At 40.5% G+C, this 18836-nt stretch overlaps 1 protein-coding gene and 1 long non-coding RNA gene across 2 annotated transcripts in view; one reads left to right on the top strand and one right to left on the bottom strand.

The window, feature by feature from the left end:
• LOC111758484 (uncharacterized) overlaps nucleotides 1–18836 on the top strand; it is a 26495-nt gene continuing 7659 nt past the window's right edge. The window contains exons 1-2 of the long non-coding RNA XR_002792664.2: nucleotides 1–281; nucleotides 3614–3701. This is a non-coding gene — a long non-coding RNA (uncharacterized LOC111758484). The remainder of the gene's footprint in view (nucleotides 282–3613; nucleotides 3702–18836) is intronic.
• Nucleotides 8578–18836, bottom strand: part of Zc3hav1l (zinc finger CCCH-type containing, antiviral 1 like) — a 14586-nt gene continuing 4327 nt past the window's right edge. Inside the window, exons 3-4 of the mRNA XM_003475345.5 lie at nucleotides 13471–13732; nucleotides 8578–11714 (exon numbers count right to left, since the gene is read on the bottom strand). Of these exons, the coding sequence (XP_003475393.3) occupies nucleotides 11530–11714; nucleotides 13471–13732 (447 nt within the window). The 3' untranslated portion in view covers nucleotides 8578–11529. The remainder of the gene's footprint in view (nucleotides 11715–13470; nucleotides 13733–18836) is intronic.

Below are 18836 nucleotides of genomic sequence, written 5' to 3' on the forward strand. Positions count from 1 at the left end.
TCCGTCTCTTCTCTCACCTGACGCCAGAAGGAGAGAATTAGCCCAAGAGCACAAGGCTGTCTACTGCTCTTTGGTACTGGTTGTAGAACTGGTGTCTACTTATCTGTCTTTGTTCTCATATAGTAACTTTTCGAAGAAGAGTTCTTATATAGTAACTTCTCAAAGAGGTCAAGGAATGCTGGATTCCTCTGCCACGCACTATGAAACACCAACCAGAGACTGCTTGAAAAACACAAGAGGCTGCTTCAGACTGGACACTGACTTGGCCTTCCACAGAGTCGGTAAGCTGCTCTTGTTGGCACCAGCAAACAGAAATTAAATTTAGTGGACTGAGGCTCCTGTCAGAAATAGAGCAGGAACACAGTCTCTGCCCTTTAGGAACTGACATTCCTCAAACAATAAAACATGCTTGAATGTTGAATTTTATACAAAATTGACTGGTATACACCCAAATGGCAATTATGAGAAGTCGGATGATAAAATTATCTGCCTACAAACAACTCTCTGTGGAACTCATCCACCATTTTGAAGGGAAAAGTAAGAAATTTCTAGATTAGTACTGTTCAGAAGCACGTCCTGCGATGGTGGACTTGCTCTATAAATCTGAGCTGTCGAATGAAGTAGCTTCCAACCCCAAATGACTCTCAGGTACTGGGAGCATGGCTAGTCCAGCTGGGAAACTGAATTTTTAAAGAAATCTAATTTTAATTAATCCAAATTTAAACATCCAGAGGTGGTCAGTGGCTACCATACTAGACAACATATTCTAAATCATGAAAAATAAGAGAAATGGCCTGGTAATCTAAGTAGAAAAACTCAACTTGTAACACACTATACATCCAGTGTAGTAATTAGCCTCAAGTTAAATATAAAGTGATTATTGTCCTGTGCTGGAATTTTACTTAAAAATGTTGTATCTATGTTCATAAATAAAATTGGCTTCTAATAGAATTTTTAAGGAATCTTTCTTGTTGGGGTTAAGAATAGCTCCTATTTAATTCACAGAAGTAATTTGGGTATCATGCCATCTTTCTAATTTTTCTAAAAAGTACTTTAATTTTTTTAATCACACATTGTAGAAAAAGTATAGTACACAGAGAAGCAAAAATTGTATTAAAACTATCTGTAATCTCACCACTGCAAAAGAAGTATTATTAATGTCAGACACAAGCTCATCCCAGACTACTCAGCAAATACATAAATTAATATACACACATGTACACAAAATGCTGATAAAAAGAATCCAACTATGTATAAAATTTTGTTTTAACCAATATTATGAACATCTTTTCATCTTAATAAATCACATTTCCACAATGTAACTTGTAATAGTTGCATTGCACCCCAAGGTATCAACTCTTCAGGGAATTCCCTATTGTACACTTGGGTAGTTTCTAATATCTTATTTTTGCAAGAACTGCTACATTAAGCATTGTATTGTTCTGGATATTTTTTCCTGCCCAGGTACCCAGTGGCCCCACTGTTGGTCACCCCAGAGTACTCCACCATCTTTGTTGGTTTCTCTCCTCTGCCCGAATCTTTATGGTTGGTTTCTCTCCTCTGCCTGCATCTTCATTAAATTCTCCCTTTTCCAGTTCACGTGTGCCACCCACTTCTTCTCAGGATCTAAACAAACATGCACATCGTGACACATTTCTTATTATCACATGATTAATCTTAAGTAGGATTTTTTTTTATCAGTACCAGGGATGGAACTCACAACTGCACACTTGCAAGGCAGGCGCTTATGCCACTGAGCTAAATCCCCAACCCCTTAAGTAGGATTATTTAATCAAAAGGCACAAACATTTTAAGGACTTATGCAACACAGCTGACTTGTCTTTCAACACCCCTTCCCACAGAGGTGTGTGGGCGCATCTGCCCGAGAAAACTGTCCAGCTGAGAGCTAGCTTTTCTCTTCATCTTTTCTTGAGGGGGGTTTAGAAACCTTTCTGTAATATGGAGACCATCCTATCTCTGAAAGTGTGTCAGTACTGGGGAGATGACCTATCAATCACAGCAATCTGCTTGATAGTTCTTGCATAAATTTCTCAGTGCTTTTGTCTGCTATTATCTATCATAAATAATTCATTATGAATTTTGCTGATTTCGTTTTCGATTTTTGTTGACCTATTAGTGGGGAAGGGGTCTGTTTCCTTCATAACCCCAAAGGTCAAAGATTTTGTGTCACACGCTCCTTGCTAGTTATTGTCCTTCTGGGTTTCAACCATCTTCATTGTCTTGTGACCACATTTCTTTTATGGGCCCCAAATTATGATTTTGTAGATTATTTTTTATCTTCCCTCCTTGTGACTTCCCTTGTGACAGAGCCTGGGCTGACGTTCAAGTCTTGATTTACTTTTTGAAAAGGTGATTATATCTTAAGAATATTAAAAAAATAAACCTCTATTCAACTGCACATTTAGTATGCATGTATTACTCATGGAAGAAACTGAGACCCTGCTTCTTGCATGTAACATGGAAAAGTACTGTGCAAGTATAGAAGAACCATATAAATAGTTTCATAGAACTGAAGGTTCTGCAGCTGCCCTGTGTGCTTGAAGCAAATGCTACACAATTTGTGAGTCCATCCAGAACTACTGATTAGACACCAGGGAAGGAGAGAAAAATGACACTGGAAACAACTGGGAGAAATTACTTCATTTTGCAATGCTATCTGAAAGGCAGGACTTGATGAGTTTAGTTTGCTTTTGCTAAATTATATGTTTCTACCACAGACATCCTCTGCAAAGCCCCAAATCATGTTCATCCAACCCACGGGCTTGCAGAGCAGTCAGATGCAGTCACCTTTGGTTCTGAGGACACAGGAGCAATGGAGAGAAGCAGCTCTCTGTAGCCTGACGGTGTCACTTACCAGAAGAAACAGCTCTGCAAAGCAGGGGCCCAAGGCGTCTCCTGCTCCTCGGGTCTAAGGGCAACATTGATGTGGCTCAAGTCTGTTTTAATAATTACGTGAGATGGGAGACTAGGGGTGTCCCATAGTATTTACCTAATAGTAAGACTGCAGAAAGTGAAAGCTACTATTATAATTATAAATGCAATGATTTCTGTTTCTCTGGATTATTTGGACTCAAGATACAAAATAATTCTATTTGAGCCAGACATAAGCACAAGTTTGTAATCCAAGCACTTGGGAGGCTGACGCAGGAAGATTCTGCAAGTTCCAGGATAGTTTGGGCTACATAGTAAGTTTAAGGCCAGCCTGAACTACACAGTGAGATGCTGTTTCAAAATTTTAAAAAAGGGCAGGGAGGAGCCTATGGATATAGCTCAATGGTAGAGCATGTATTTAATATGCACAAGGCCTTAGGCTGAATCCCCTACCCCTGGGAGTACATGTGATATATATTCAGATGGTATGTAATATATATATGTGTGTGTATATATATATATATATATATATATATATATATATATATTCAGGTTTCTTATGATACTATTTGATAGAACCTGGAGATAGATAGATGATAAAGATAACTTTTTAGAGTCTACTTGTATTTATGATAATCTTGTTAGCACCATTTATTTTTTTAAAAATAAATTAATTTGGGGGGGGAAGAATGTTGAACAAGATTCTTGCTATGTATTTCAGGATGGCCTTGAACTCACACTGTAGCCCAGGGTGTCCTAGAATTTAGAGTAATCCTGTCTCAACCTCCTCCTGAGTGCTTGGATCACAGGTAAGCACCACCATAACCAGCTCCTGGGTATATTTTTGAATTTCAGGCTGAAATTACCTTTTGTTTCCAATTTTAAGAAATGGGTCTGCCTGTGTTACAACCCTGACTACACTGCCAGTCTATTACTTCCTCAGAAATTCCTTAATATACAGTTGGATTTCTATAGTCTGTTGCCGGGGTCAATAATTTTGCTGGTAACATTATAACCCTCTTACTTAATCCTTCTATACTTTGATTTTTCAGTTAATACCATGTATTGCTGATTGACTACACTGTAGATTTAATTATATTGTTTTAGACACAAAACAATTAGGTATTAAACCCCAAAATCATTGAAGTAGCTTTCATCATAATCTGCTTTTTCAGTACTTTCATGAGACTGCAAACAGTCTGCTTGGAACTTTTTTTTTTTTTTTTTTTAGAAAGTTATGACCAACTGAGTCTGATGTTTTTATCTTATTTATTTATTCTTTTTTGAGGCAATTTTCATTATGCAGTCCAGGTTGGCCTTGAACTCATTTTGGGGGTTTTTATTTGTTTGGTTGGTTGGTGGATTTTTTTTTTTTTTTAAATCGATACCAGGGATGGAACTCATGACCGCCTGCTTGCAAGGCAGGTTCTTATGCCGCTGAGCTAAATCCCCAACTCCTATGGTTGATGGTTTTTGGTACCAGGGATTGAACCCATGACCTCATGCTTGCCAAGCAGGTGTTTGCGTGCTGAGCTAAACTCCTGGCCCCAGAACTTGTTTTTCTACAGTTGACTGCTCCTGCTCTCTTCTGTGCTATAACTTTTTCAATTAATTGTAAGCTTTCTCCCCCTTTCTGTGTTAGTGTTCAAATGATTTTTCTCCAGATTCTTTTTGTGCCAGGGTGGGGTGTAGAGTCTCAGTAATCACTGTAGCCCTGAGTCACATGGCCCAGCCTTGTCTGATTTTTGAGGCTGATGTTTGAATTTGGATGATTTTGTTGGTATTTTGTCATTTCCAACATACACCACCAAAGAAAGCTTGCATTCTCAGGTTATCATACTGTCTTAGAGACAAGTTGAGAAAATGTAAATTTATATTTAGGACATTAACTACATAACAAATGCTTAATTCATAAATTGCCTTGACATTGAAAGATAACAAAAGTAAAACCGCTAATGTATTGATCTTCTCAGTGACATAATAATCATATCAGTATCTTTCTTGTTCATTTAATTTGGTTTTCTGAGACAGGGACTCTAATGTAGTCCAGGCTGGCCTTAAACTCACAGTGATCCTTCTGCCTCAGCCTCCTGAGTGCTAGGATTTTTTTCTTTGTTCATTTTTTTCCAAATCTATTTTATTTCAAGGAGAAAAAGGGGGAAAAAATGAAGAAAAAAAAAAACTAAAGCAAAATTTCACAGCTGACTGGCAGTATCCTTAATAAAAGTACTTTTTAAATTAGATGAACTATGCACTGCGAAGCAAAATTTAGCAGTCAGCTTCATTTGGTGACACAAAGGTTTTAAGGAAAATGTTTTTAGTTCTTTTCTCTTAAAAAAAAAAGCCTTAGTTTCTTAAATATTGTAACAGATGAGAACTGGCTTCTTATGCCACTCTCTTGAAAAGCTGAGAACTTCCACTAGAAAACAGCTCTCAGCATGGCTGGACTGAGATAAGCTCTGGATCTTGCTTATGAATTCATTGAGCTCGGTAGGCAGTGATGACCAGCATACCTGTGATTTTATTGTTTTCTTCCCCAGTACCATGTCATTTAAAAAATGATTGTGTTATCGAAGCCACAAATGCAAGTAATTTTTGAAAAATCAAGCGGAGGCTGGGGATTTAGTTCAGCGGCATAAGCGCCTGCCTTGCAAGTGTGTGGTCGTAAGTTCGATCCCCGGTACCGATAAAAAAAAAAAAGACAAAAAAAAAAAAAAAAAAAAGAAAAAGAAAAATCAAGTAGCCTCACAAGCTCTTAACAAATACACTGTATTCTCATTTTCCATCGAGGCTGTTGCTCCAGACTGGGGCGATGCTGGGACCGCGAGGGGCCATGCTCGGTGCCCGTCCAGTCTCCCGGGCCAGGCTTTGGGGTCCCTCACCCAGCTCCTCGGCCGAGCTCCGGCCCCATCCCGGCTCCAATAGCGAGTCATAGGATCATCATCACCACAAGTGACTCAAACATTCCTGCTCCTGTATTGACTTCATTTACTCCTCGTGGGCTTTCTAAATATAAAAAGAATTTCCACTCTGTGCGACATTCCATATTCACAAGCTTCCCATCAGTGTAAGCACGTTTTCATAAAGATCGTATCTTTATTATGGGGGTATATTCAGGTGTCTGGCTGGCTGGACCTGCGTCTCCCTCCCCTTTTGCATGTTTTTCTCACTGATCCTCAGGATTGGCTCAGCATTTCACATTTCTTCTACCCCAGCACACCCTCCCCATCCTGCCCCTCTTGCTAGCTCTCAGTCTGGTTTATCCAGACAGCAGACATTGCTCTCTGCCCCAGTTTTCTCGGACGATCACTTAACTTCCTTCCTCCAAACCGTTAATTATGTAAGTTATGTGTTGCAAATACAACACATGGCACTTCCTGTTCAGACTATTTGGACTCTATGCGATCATCAAATGAATTTCATTTTCTGGGAACAGATTTAGTGCAGTTTCATAGATGGCAAAACAGTTCGTGGAGAGTTCTCGATACATCCAAAATTACGCGATAAACTGAGGCAGAGCCAGAAGTGAAACTCAGACCCAAGGCCCATGCCCACGTGTGAAACCATACTGCCCTCTACCTGCGTATGGTGCAAGTACCATACTCCTGTTGAGCCGTGGAAGTTGGCTTTCCTTAGTCTTAGTACTTGAGTCTGCCCCAGCAACCACAGGAAGCCAAAGGGTTCTCATGGCTCTACCAGATTTTGGGTTGAATTCGTGAATTTGGAAAAATCTTCAATCTACATTCATCTGGAGTTGAGGAACTTGTTAATACACTTCTACCAAGAACATAATAAAGAACTCAAAAAAAAGGTCCTTCCAAATTTAAAAACTCAATCCAAAAATGGGCAGCTGAGATAAACAAACACTTCTCAGATAAGAAATACAAACAGCAAGTAAATATATGAAAAAAGGTTCAACATCACTTGAGATCATTTGAGAGATTCAAATTAAAACAACACTGAGATTCCCTTTCACTCCAAAAAGAATAGCTATTACCAAGAAATCAATCAACAACAAAAGCTGGAGGGACTGTGGGAGAAAAGGAACATTTCTCTCCTGTTGGTGGGAATGCAGACTGGTACAACCACTGTGGAAATCAGTGTAGAAATTCCTCAAAACACTAGGATTGCCTGCTAAGCGCAGGGTCGTGAGTTCGATTCCTGTACCAAAAAAACCCCCAGGATTGGAGGTCCCATTTGACCCAGCTAGTACCCTTCTGGGTATTTTCCCAGAAGAATTAAAAGCATTATACCACGGTGATATATGTGCACCCATGTACATATAGCAGCACAATTTGTAATAGCCAGATCTTGGAAACAACCTAAATGCCCATCAACTGAGAAATGGATAGGAAAGATGTGCTATTTTTATACAATGAAGTACTACTCAACCATAAAGGAGGATAAATTAGACATTTTTATATGTAAATGGATGCAACTTGAGACCTTACTCATAAGTGAAATAAATCAGACATACATGTGTAAACATTGTATTGTCTCACTAGTGTGAGGTGAATATATGATAGTTGTACTACTGATTTCTCTGAGCTCATTGAAGAGAAATGTTTGTGCTAGTATTGTTCAGACAATTAAATGCAGATGAACTCTGAGTACCAGATTTGAAGATAACCATACGCAATGTATATACCATTGTTACTATAATCATGTTTTGAAATTTTTGGTTTTTTCTCTTTAAAATAAATAAATCAATAATACAGCCCCTTTCCATGGGCACCTTCTCCCTCTCCTTAAGCTTGGCACGTGACCTACAGTGGCGCTTGACAGGGATTAAACGTGCCCACTGTCAAACACAGGGTGACCACAAAATCTACTTTGATGAATGCAATGTGGACACCAGCATAGGTCCAAATAGGACCTGTCAACCCAGATCAGAAGGAGAAGATGACAGGCATCAGAGCCCAAACTGACCACCACAAGCAGTGAGATAAGTCTCTTTACTGTTACCAGTTATAAGACTTGGGTGTCACATACTGTTGTATTGTGAGCCATCTCTCCACCATTGTGTGAGAGCTGACTGACCTGGTCTCCAGCTCGGACAGGCTGAATGCTCTTTAATCTTACCTGATGGAGAGCAGGCTGAGGTCAGTTGTGCTGTCAGAGCTGCTAGAGTACAGTCCGTCACTCAGACACCTGCAGAAGGAGCCTCCCTTCTCTGAATCTTGTTTCCAAAGCAGGAGCCATCTCAGCTGCTGGTTACCGAGGTGGGAACCAGGAATCCAACCTCGTGGCAAAGCACCTGACTCCCTGCAGTGGCCCCTGCTAGGAAGGGGCTGGCTCTAGCTGAGTGTGTGGGGCACAGACTTGGGCAGGAGACATAGGGACTAAAAGAAGCCCAGCGAGGGATCTGTGGATATAGCTCAGCAGCCAGCGCCTCCCCAGCAAGTGCTAGGTCCTGAGTTTGATTCCCGGTAGCAAAAAATAATAACAATGAAAAAAGAAGCCAAGTGAGACAATTCCAGCAAGACACAGGCATTAAGGCCCAACTCCTGGTGAGGCTAAGAGGCAATGTGAACACAGAGAAATGATCAATAAGGAAAAGCAGGCCAATTGCTGTGACAGCACCTACCCATGTTGATTTTAAACATAACAGAGAAAGAAATTTACAACATAATGACACACTTCTTAAAATAACATTATAAGTCAATTAACAGAAATTTCAAACAATACCTAGAACAAAATTTTTATTTGACCATATATCAAATTACTACATACATAAAATATAATACATTTTATTAATGCTTGTATAGATGTATACCAAGCAGAAAAAAAATATACATTAAAAGAACATATAGTCAGGTAGAGTTTATTTCATGAATTGAAAGACGTTTCAATATTATAAAAGCGTAGGCCAGGGATTTAACTCAGTGGCACAAGAACCTGCCTGGCAAACATGAGGTTGTGAGTTCAATCCCTGGTACCAAAAAAAAAAGCTTGAAATATCATGAAAGCCTTTAATATAAGCAATTAAATGATAAAAATATGATTTTATCAAAAGATACCAATTCGTTTTATCAAGCTTTTAGCTTCCAACAAATAAGAATAGATACTATTTCTCTTATTTTAAAAAGAACATTCATCTAAAACCACTAACTTCATACTTAATGAAGAAATACAAAAAATTTTATCACATTTTGTATTTAACACAAAACAATAAACATACATAAGAAAACTCATTTTTCAGCTATGATTTTTGTATTTAGAAAAAAACAAATAGACCATTAACAACTATTCACCAAAAAATAAACAGTTGATTAACTAAAGACAGATCCCCAAACTGAGCAGTAATACTGACATATAACATACAAGAAGGAATTAACATAATACGAGATTTATAAAACCTAGACAAAATAATAACAAAGGAAAATGAAAAAAATCAATAATGAAGAGACTCAATCCATGGTGGAAATAATTAGTTATGAGTCTTAAAGGGTCAGTTTTAGACCAAGAGGATCAAACTGAAGCAATGAAAAAGACTTTTTCCTTATACACTCACTAGGAGAAAAAGGATTTTTGACTATTAAAAAAAGTGGAGGTAGAATACCAAACAAACAATGTGATACTTATTCAAACAGATTCAAATATAGAGTTTAACTCACTATGTGGGAAACAAGTCTTACTTCCCAGCATTAGAATTACCAAGAAGAACAGTAATGTCTTCGCTCCAAGCCAGGACATAAAAGCAGAAAGCACTGCAGTATCAGGTATCTAGCACTACACAGGCTGTACCAGCGGCCTTGCTGGGGTCTGGAAAGCACAGCCAATATTTTAAAGATTATAATTTAGCCAGATATTGAAGCAGCCAGAGAGACACAGCTCAATTAAAAGTGAGTATTTTAAAATCAGAAAATGGAATATTATAGAATTGAATAAAATATTGCAACAAAGATTACGGAGAGCCAATAACTTCATACATAAGAATATAAGTGTAAGATACATAAAAAGAACACAATGACATAAAATTCATAAACCAAGTCCCTCAATGTAACAGACATAGGTCTGTGCCCCATGGAGTTTCCATGAAAGGTTTAAGATGGCTTACAACAAAAATATACACAGTACAATCATAAAATATAAATCATAAAAATAATATTTTTTAAAAAACTGTTCAAAAAAGTTAGCACCAGGATGGGGGGAATAGTATAGCCCAGTGGTAAGGCATTTGATCTCTAGTGCTGAAAAAAATAATACCAGAACAAAATCAGAACTAGAAAATAAAAGAGGTGGAGGAGGAGAAACAAAATGTGCAGACCATCAAGGCTTTCAGAAATACTGTTGCTGACAACCAAAGATCACTGTCAGGTGCACAGCTGTTACTGTCCACTAGGGGAAAACACAGACTCTCTCCCTTTGAAAAGGACAGTTTTGCATTTTTTCTCCCAACAGAGAAGAACGCTTCATGATGAAATTTCCCTAAATTACAAAAACCCAGCTGTACAAAAACTCACTATATTGTCCCTATTTCTTAAATTTCACAACATTACAGGACATTAATTTTTTTTCTAAAAAAGCATGTTACCCAGTGACATCTGAGGCATGATTACACCAAGCACAGCAGTGCTGCCTCAGCCGTACTCCATGGTACCCATGGCACACACAGAGCTCAGCATGTCTCTGCACGGCCTGGTGAAGTAAACAGATTTCTGAGGGTCCACCCCTGTCCTCAAAAAAAAAAACATACAGGGCTGGGGATTTAGCTCAGCAGCATGAGTGCCTGCCTTGCAAGTGCATGGTTGTGAGTTCGATCGCCGGTACTGATTAAAAAAAAGAAAAGAAAACATACAATCTGGGGGAATGGATGACCTGTGCATCCTTCAAACTATAGCAGGTGGGCTTTGGCAAAAGCTCAATAAAAGGTGAAAAAGGCAGGTGAAACAGAAATCTCTGCTGACAGCCCCAAGACTATTTAGCTGCGTGGTGCTGGCTGAGGATGAACCCCCCAAAACTTGGCTTTCACAGGCACTGTATGGTTGATGCCTTCCTGAGAATATAAAAGGCACAACAATAAAAGGAGGGAGGCTCAACAATAAAAGGCCATGTAGAAAATGCATCCCTGCAAACACACAGGATACAGGTGTTAGGAATATTACTAAGACGATAGTGTTATTTAGCACCCCTAAGCTCAGCAAAAGTAAAGAACGGATTTGTAAGTTCAATACTGTAAAGATTTTACAAAGAGTTACATTTAAAATTCATTAGAACTGAAATATGCCAGAATGAGGGGAGGTAGTTTGACATATTAATGGATGTGTGCAAAAAACAAGATTATGTATAGATGTGAACGAACATGGAAGGGTGCTTCTGAAACAGCAAGGTAAAAACCTGTGTGCGAAGTGTACATATCCCACAGTTATCACAGTGTAAACCGTGACTGTGGAAGGCGAGGTGGGAGGGGATCCCAAGATCTGCAGGAATCGGCCCCAGCAGGCTGGGGAAGGCGCCCTGCGGCTGTGCATTCAAATTTTCCCCTCTTTTGGTTGGCTCTGCATCCAAGCTCACCCCCAAACACCCACTGGCAATCCTCGCCTCTTGGTGCACGTTGTCCCTTCCATATCTAAGTGCAGAGGCCGGAGTCAGCACAGCAACAGCGAGTGACAGGAATGCATGGTCGCCTAGTTCTCAGATCTTCCAGGATGGACAAGCTGCTTTCCACTGCTTTGATGCCCTGTAGGGGTCAGCTGGGCACGGCCTCACGGCTGCCTGAGCAGCAACAGGGACAGGGGGCCGGACGTCCTTAGCCCCCACTGCGTGGGCTCCTCGTTTCTCAGGGCTCTGCGGATGCTCAGGGGCCACCACCACGTCATCTAAGATGAAGAAAGGGATCAGCTTTCCAAAAACTGCCTTTTCTCACCCCATGCTTCATTTTACTTGTGCAAGACTCCCAAAACTCTGGGCTTAGAAAGTCTGTGCCTTCTATATTAAAATATATAATTGATATATTGATTATGATTGATATACTTAAAATGTCACGTTAACAAGCAGAGAGGTACGATTTCATACTTGGGAGAGATTCACAGAAGGAGACTGCATGATGACAGTGGCGGCTCCTGGACACAGAATTAGGGTCCCTGCCCCCACTGATGGATCCCTGGACAGCTGCTGCGCTGGTCTACACAGAACCCTCCTCAGCTTCTGTAAAGTCTACCACTAACATCCCAGCACATACACACACAACCTCTACATTAAAAGCTCAGAGCCTCTGACTGGTAATTTGATTTTGTTTGTCATTGTTGCCTGTTTCTTTGAGACAGGGTCTTGCTACTGGTATGTAGTTTAGCCCAGACTCAAACTAACTGTGATCCTCCTGCCTCAGCCTCCCAAGTGCTAGGACTACAGGCATGTGCCACCACACCCAGCTGAATGTTGTTTTCTTTCTTTTTTTTTTTTTTTTATCAGTACCGGGGATCGAACTCATGACTGCCTGCTTACAAGGCAGGCGCTTATGCCACTGAGTTAAATCCCCAGCCCCCATTGTTTAGTTTTCTTGCCAGCAATTTTCCTAAACCCACCACTTATGTATGTTCAACTATAAGAAAGTTTAATAAAATAGGTAATTAAAAGAACACCAAATCACACTTTGTAAGTTTTAATAAAATGTCAGAGGATGAGAGTAAACCCCATAAAGCAACATGTATCTTACATGCTTAAAGCCCTGAGTTAAGTCCCCAGCACACACACATGCACACATATGGCAAGATGATGCTGTACAAAGCAAAAATGTAAGATAGAAAACTAATGTTATTTGAAACATAATTAGATTAGTATTTGCATAGGAACAGGACTAAAGTATCCACAGTAAAATAACTGTGGGTCTAGTAAGGAGAATCATTCAATTTTTATTTCTAGTTTATTTTACACATTTTTCAATAATGTGGCTGAAATTACTTAAAAGTGAAAAAAGTGCTGAGTCTCACAGTGCACACCTGTAATCCTAGCACTCTGGGAAGCTGAGGCAGGAGGATTGCATGCTCTGTTCTATTTTTTTTTTTTTTTTTTTTTTGTCTTTTTCCTTTTTATCGGTACCAGGGATCAAACTCACGACTGCCTGCTTGCAAGGCAGGCGCTTATGCCGCTGAGCTAAATCCCCAGCCCGCTCTGTTCTATTTTGAGCAGCTTAACAAAATTCAAAATTAAAAAGGGCTGGGATGTTGCCTGCTGTAAAAGCCTTGCTTTCCCTATTCCTCTCCGCACAAAAAACACAAATACTTTAATGAAAGAAAGCCACATTCTCTTATCCTTACATTTCCAGTTGTCACCTACCTCCTTTGCTCTCCCCAGCTGTTGGACCGTCCCATCTACTCCCTGACCTCCAGGAGCCATGCTGTTCAAACATTTAGGCAGAGGCTGTAAACTGGCAGCGACTTCCCTCCCTTGCTCAGAACCACTATTCTATGTGATAAAATGCTGTCTGCCCCACAATTTCCAGCGACAAAGCTACGGCTAACATAGGAAGTCCTTTGTCCTCAGACTCACTTTCAAGGGATGTCTTGATTTTTTTTAAGGAACAGCACCCCAAACCCACCTCACTGTGACCACCCCGGCTACCTCTGCCACGCCTACCTGTGTGTTTGAGCCTCTCGTGCAGCTTTGTATGCTTGTAGGCCGCAATGATCTGAAAATTCTCAACACTCGCGATGCTCAGTCCTTGGTCCTGCAGCAGGTGCAGGGTGGAGGCATGAACGAGCTCGTGGGACCGCGTGCAGGTCTGGGATCTGCACTCCCCCCTGACGAAGGCTCTGCAGACATGGTATTTGGTGCATTTGTCCTTGAGGTTGCAGTACCCGTAGAGGGAGTCACCACCTTTGTTGTACAGCAGACAGACCTGCAGGAAAGCAGGCAGCACTTGAAATACTAGTGTTCATCATTATCTGTTCTTCCAGTAAACCACAGCTGAAGCAGGCGTTCAAAGGCACCCTTTTTGTCAACACTTTAATTGGTACATACTTACAGGATACAGCTTTTACACTGTGAATAAACAGCAGATCGAGGTTTCTAGCCCATCTGCCAACTCAGACATATTAAGATATGATTTTTTTTAATTAAAGAAAGATAAAACAATAGAAAACAGGCAGAAATAGTACATACTTTCAAAGAAAAGAAATAAACAGTAATAAATCACTAGTTGCTGTATACATATTTGTCCCCCCACAAATAATTGTTCAAGATACAAAAGTGGAACATTTAAATGAGAATTCATCCAGAGAGACCGCAAACCATTCTGTTCAACTATCCAACAAAAACTAAGTAATATGAGTATCAATCCTATACACTTAGACATGTACACATTTATCCATATTTTCATTTATGTTGAGAGCTAACGAAACTTATTAGATTAAAATCCTTCTGAACAAAGATTAATAATATTGCTGAATTTCACATAATAACACTACAGAATCAGCACTGGATACTGCAGTGCCCCCTTTTTTCCTTCAAAGTATTTGTTCATCATGTGTTATAAGATCAGTTCTCATAAACTGTTTATAGGTTTTATGCAAGCGTGAGTCTTAACATGTATTTCTATCCTTTCTATAATAAGAGGAAGAAACAGAACAAAGCAGGACAGAACTAAACACATTCCTATAGACACATAAAACTAAAAAGACATAAAACTGCTGTATAAGGAGTTCTACCATAGTTACTGTGCTGTTCCTTGTTATCATCAACCGAATTGGCTATATCATCAGATACCAAGCATAATTGAACATATCAGTACCAAACAGAATTAACAGAAATACAACTTTGTAGATAGTGTAGAGCTACAAAAACAGGTAGTAATCAAATCAGAATGGATATCGTGGTGAATCACTTGTCATTTTCAGTATAGTTTCTATACTCCTCAACTTGATACCAGCAACCTAACAGTTTTGAATAAAATCTGTCAATAATAAGCAATATTCAAACAAATCAAATTTAACTAAGATCAGTCATGATACAGCAGTATAAGTCATACAGGGATCGTAATTGAGTTAATAGGAAATTAAAGATGACCACTGTGCTATGTATATCCTGATATCTTCGGGACAGCTGTCTGTGCCCTCAGATCCAGTGTTTGTATACAAACTAGGATGGAATAAGTTCCAACTAAGCAGAGTGGTGCGAGTGATAAGGGTTTTAATTCCTGATACACTATTAGCTATATCTTCTGCTGTTTTTTTTTTTTTTTTAAGGCTATTCCTCTCCTTTACTCCCCCAGGATGAACTATGTATTTTCAGGTCACCCCATCACTCACGGTTTTATATTGGGGGGCAACCTGCTATTTACTTAAGTATTCCTGTACTTTCTCACTCCTGGGCTGGATTTCTAGTTATATTTCTTCATTTATTAAAGCCTGTCTGTTCAACCTATCCATAAATACTGGCCCAGTTACCCCTATTACTCTCTGGTTCCCTATCATTTCAAGTTCCATTTTCTCATATTTGATTTTGGTCTATATAACCTTCTTCAGGCTAATTATATTTCCTATAAAGAGCTCTCGGTGGACCCTACCTCTTGATCCACTCTGCCTGCGATTCTCTTTTTCCCTTAAGTTAGTGTATTTAGGCCATCTATATTAGAAGTTATATCCAACCTTCTTTGCCTTGTTTCTGTTGCGCTCTGTTTCTGTCATTGGTTGTCTATTTGTCTTTTTCCCTTCACTTTCTGTTCCATTCATTGTTTCTGGAAATCTCTCTGCCATTGTTTCTGGAATCCTGGTATTTTTCTCTCTCTTTAGAATGTCCTGCAGTATTCTCTGTAGAGTTGGATTGGTGGTTGCAAATTCCCCCAGTTCCTCTTTATCTTGGAAGCACCTTGTTTCTCCATTAATTTCTAGGGGCAGTTGTGCAGGATATATCAATCTTGTCTGGAGGTTATTGTCTTTCAAGGCTTGGGTGATTTCACCCCATGCTCTTTGAGATTTGATGGTTTGTGCTGAGAAGTCTGCTGTAATTCTGATGGGTGCTCCCTTGTAAGTGATCTGTTTCTTGTCTCTGACAGCTTTTAATATTCTGTTCTTATATTGGATTTCTGGAATCTTGATTATTATATGCCTGGATGTAGTTCTGTTTTGACTGTAGGTAGCTGGAGTTCTGTATGCCTCATACATCTAAGCATCTTTCCCTTTTCCTATGTTTGGGAATTTTTCCCTCATTATTTCTGTGAATATGTTTGCAGTTTCTTTGTTTGTACCCCTGCTTCTTCTCTAACATTCTTCAGTCTTAAGTTATAGATTCTCTTGTCATCTTCTAGCCTTTGTATTGTTACTGCTTGTTTCCTTGGTATTTTTAAGAAGTTTTTCCTTTCATGCTCCCACATTACAAATCTGTCCTCCAGTTCAGATAATCTATCCTTAGTTTCTTTCAAGCTGTTATGCCAGCTTTCTCATGTATTCTATGTTTTCTCTATTTTCTCCATCAAACATTTCTCCTCTTTTTTTCTGTTCTTCCATTCCACCATCTGCTTTTTCTTGGGAGTTGCTTAGCATTTCTTTAACTATTCTACTTATATCTTGCTTTACTTGGTTAAATACTTCACTTTTGAACTCGTCAAGAGGTCCCAAAGATATCGCTTTATGTCTACTGGTACCAGGCCTGATACTGCATGTTTTTTGTCCTCATGCTCCTTTGCATTCACCTTGACTAGATCAGTGTTCTCAGGATTGGGGACCGAGGACCCTTTCTTGTTGCCTCCTTTTCCCTGCCCACTGCAGTGTACTAGGGAGACACAGACCAAGGCAGTCTACGATGGGCCCGCCCCTCCAAGTCAGTCAACCTCCTGAAGGCTTCACTGCATTAGGGTGCACTGCCAGACACAGGGACCTAGTTTGGGCTAGCCCATTGGCATCACCCAGGTCAAGCACTCCCCACCAATCCTGCTTGAGAGGAGAATATGTGACTGAAGTCACTGCAGCGTCCTGTTCCGGCTAGTCTGCCCAGTCCCCGAATGTCGCCTGTTGGAGCCTCCCAGTCTATGGAAGGGTCCCCATTCCTCTCACTCACCGCAGGTCGATGCAGGATTCTGCACCAGCTCTGTTCTCAATTTAGTTCACCAATTCTCGCTCTCAGAGCATTCGCGTGTCTGTCCCTGCTGTGGCAATTCAGACGCAGCAGCAGCAGGGTATTCAATCCTCGGGTTCCAGCAGTGGCACCGAGACTTTAGCTGCTCCAATTGTAGCACTGGGACTGCATTTCCGATTGTTTTCTCTCAGCTTAGTTTGTTCCTGGGTCAGCAAAGTATATCTCCCTCTGCTAGGACTCCCCATGCTGCACCATTCCTGGAATCTGAGCTAGCTATCTCAGAGAGCCTCCATAGCTGCTGTTATCTATCTGCCATCTTCTCCACTCCCCCAAGATATGATTTTTTAAAAATGGTATGTTTAAATTTTTAAAATTAAGCAGGGTGTGGTGGTGCACACTTGTGATCCCAGTACTTGGGAGATTGAGGCAGGAGGATAAGAATGTGTTCAGGTCCATCCTTGGCTACATAGCAATACTCCATCTTAAAAAAATATTACAGTAAAAGACACATTGCCATTAATCCCCTTCCAAATATTCCCCCTTGCTTTTGATACATTTATATTTGACTCGTCAAATTTTTTGAAGTTCTCTGGAAGTCTTCTTCTGTGCATGGCTTTAGTTGTGATCTCCTGGCTACCTCAGTGCACTGAATCAATTCAAAACATTTAATTTTTATGGCCATTTGACTTTGGAAAAGAGCCAGAAGTCACAGGTTGGTGGATCTGGCAAACAGGGTAGATGAGGACATACTGTGATGTTTTTATGAGCCTGCTTTCCACTGAGTGGCCCTAGGCAGCAACATTCACTGTGCTTTTTAAAAAAATCATACCTGCTAAAGACACTCAGTCCAGAGGATTTTCACAGCTGGTGATAAGAGCAGTGTGTGAGGTGCACATCTGTAATCCCAGCACTCAGGAGGCTGAGGCAGGAGGACTGGCATGAGTTCAAGGCCCACCTGAACTATAATAAGAAGGCCCTGTCCCAACAAACCAATGAAAGAAAGAGGGGAGAGAAGGTGGGAGAGAGACAGACAGACAGACAGAGCAAGACAGAGAGACAGAGAGAGAGAAAGGGAAGAGAAAGGAAGGGAAGGAAAAGGAAGGGAAGGAAAAAGGGAGAGAAGCGCTGTGATTGCTTGGCCATATGTAGTTCTGTGTTTTGAGGAACTGCCACACTGTTTTCTATAACGGTTATACTAATTTGCACTCCTACCAACCAAGGGATGGTGGAGGGGCGTTCCTCTTTCTTGTACCTTCCCAGGCATTTGTTATTTGCTGTTTTTGGACAACAGCCATTCTAACCAGGCTAAGAAGATACCTCAAGGTGATCTGGATTTTGCATCTCCCTGATGTAAACGGTATCTTCTGATCATCCATGGCTGCTAAAATCTTAGGACAAAAGGCTGATGGCTAATGCAGAGCACTAATGTCCCCCCAGATAGCCACAGCTGCTGTGGCCTCACAGCTAACAATTTACAGTCACCCCTCTTGGACCTTAGGCCTTAAGGCAACTCGCTCTCCTCAGTAAGGTCTAGAGTCCACTGGGGACTTCCAAGGACACGCAAAAGGCTAGCCCTTGCCTTAGGCTCCAGCAATTCCAGAGTACAGTTTTATCCCACATTCCCCCATGAATCAAGCCAAGGCCAGGTTTTACCATCCTGGCCCACCTTCCTTCCCTACATCCAGGGTTCTCTGAAAAGCACCCCCTCAATAACTCACCTGAGCCTGATCCTTAGGTCAGGCTCTACTTCCAACTAAATCAGCCTCCTCAGAGAGCTGTGTCATTTCTGATCTAGACAAGGGTCCTGAGGGACAGCTACAGTGAACTAGTCTGTCCCAGGCAAGGCAAGAGTGTGTTCAGGCAACTTCACACTGAGGCAGCAGGCTGCCCTCTCCAAATTCCTCTTCAGGCAAACTCAGCACAGAGGATGG

Source organism: Cavia porcellus, unplaced genomic scaffold, assembly GCF_034190915.1.
Source record: "Cavia porcellus strain 051 isolate PalLab524CR breed Dunkin Hartley unplaced genomic scaffold, mCavPor4.1 scaffold_6, whole genome shotgun sequence".
Taxonomy (NCBI): domain Eukaryota; kingdom Metazoa; phylum Chordata; class Mammalia; order Rodentia; family Caviidae; genus Cavia; species Cavia porcellus.